A 1161-nucleotide genomic window follows, 5' to 3' on the forward strand; every position below is an offset into this window, starting at 1 on the left:
AGGAGGAAACCGAGTATATATCGCCGCCAGTAGCCACACGTGTGTCTGGACCAAAGCCAGGCAAAAAGAAAAAGAAGAAAGGCAAGGGGAAGAATCCTAGCGGAGCTGATAGCAAACCAAAAGATGAAGAGGACGACGGCTTGGATGAAATTGATAGAACCTTGAAAGAGCTTGACGAAAAGTGAGGAAGACTTACCCTATGTTTACAAATTTGCTGCGAATGCGGAACTAAAGCCATCCTTGTTACAGATTTGGACAGATATCAGGACCTTCTTCCGTCCCAACGGCCTCTAAATCCCCTCACAGTACAAAAACATTACTTTCGGTTGATCCCAAAGCTCTTGACGCTGATGCAGAAATGAGACGAATGTTTGGTTCACGGGTGGTCAGTCTCGATAATGATTCAACAAGGACGTCGGTAACCAAAGTGAAAATGTTGACATCTACTATTTAGGTGAACGATGAGATTCGTCGAAAGAACTACATACGAAGTGGAAAACGGACAGCCCTCGCTGTAGCGCGCGAGAATTGGCCAAAGTGGGCGAAGCTCGGATTGGCAATGGATCTACTGGAAACGAAGGATGGTGAGTTAACCGCGCCTGGAAAACCGTAGATTTGACCGCTAGAGAGCTTACTGCCTGATGCAGGGCTGTCGTATTTTGCTTTCAACCACTCCCGGGCGTACCAAGAAGTACAAATGGGTTTCTTCCAAGCCATCAGCACTCACGATCCCCATACAATGCAGACACTCCTTCATGTATATCCATATCACATTGACTCTCTCCTTCAACTCAGCGAAGTTTGCAAACACAGCGGTGATATTGCTATGGCAGCTGAACTCGTAGAAAGAGCGTTATTTGCGTTCGAACGAGCCTTCCATTCACAATTTAACATTGCGACGGGCACCTGTCGAGTGTCATATATGCGTTTCGAAAATCGCAGCTTCCACCTGGCAATTTTCCGCCAAATTGGGTACATTGCTAGGCGAGGATGTTGGCGCACAGCATTTGAGTTTGCAAAGCTTCTCCTCAGGTACGTTGCCTTATTGTCTCCTTTTTTTCATTAGTGGTTTTCCAACACTTCTGTTCACAGCCTTGATCCCGATGACGACCCGCTTGGTACCCTTTTGAGCATAGATTTTCTATGCTATCAGCGCAAAGA

General features: G+C 46.5%; 1 protein-coding gene across 1 annotated transcript in view; it reads left to right on the plus strand.

The window, feature by feature from the left end:
* Positions 1-367: 367 nt before the first annotated feature.
* The window catches only part of SPPG_08930 (uncharacterized protein), a gene marked incomplete at both ends in the record, with an annotated part of 2479 nt that continues 1685 nt past the window's right edge, over positions 368-1161 (plus strand). Inside the window, 4 exons of the mRNA XM_016757079.1 lie at positions 368-385; positions 455-584; positions 648-1032; positions 1093-1118. Of these exons, the coding sequence (XP_016611970.1) occupies positions 368-385; positions 455-584; positions 648-1032; positions 1093-1118 (559 nt within the window). The remainder of the gene's footprint in view (positions 386-454; positions 585-647; positions 1033-1092; positions 1119-1161) is intronic.

Source organism: Spizellomyces punctatus, assembly GCF_000182565.1.
Source record: "Spizellomyces punctatus DAOM BR117 chromosome Unknown supercont1.2, whole genome shotgun sequence".
Taxonomy (NCBI): domain Eukaryota; kingdom Fungi; phylum Chytridiomycota; class Chytridiomycetes; order Spizellomycetales; family Spizellomycetaceae; genus Spizellomyces; species Spizellomyces punctatus.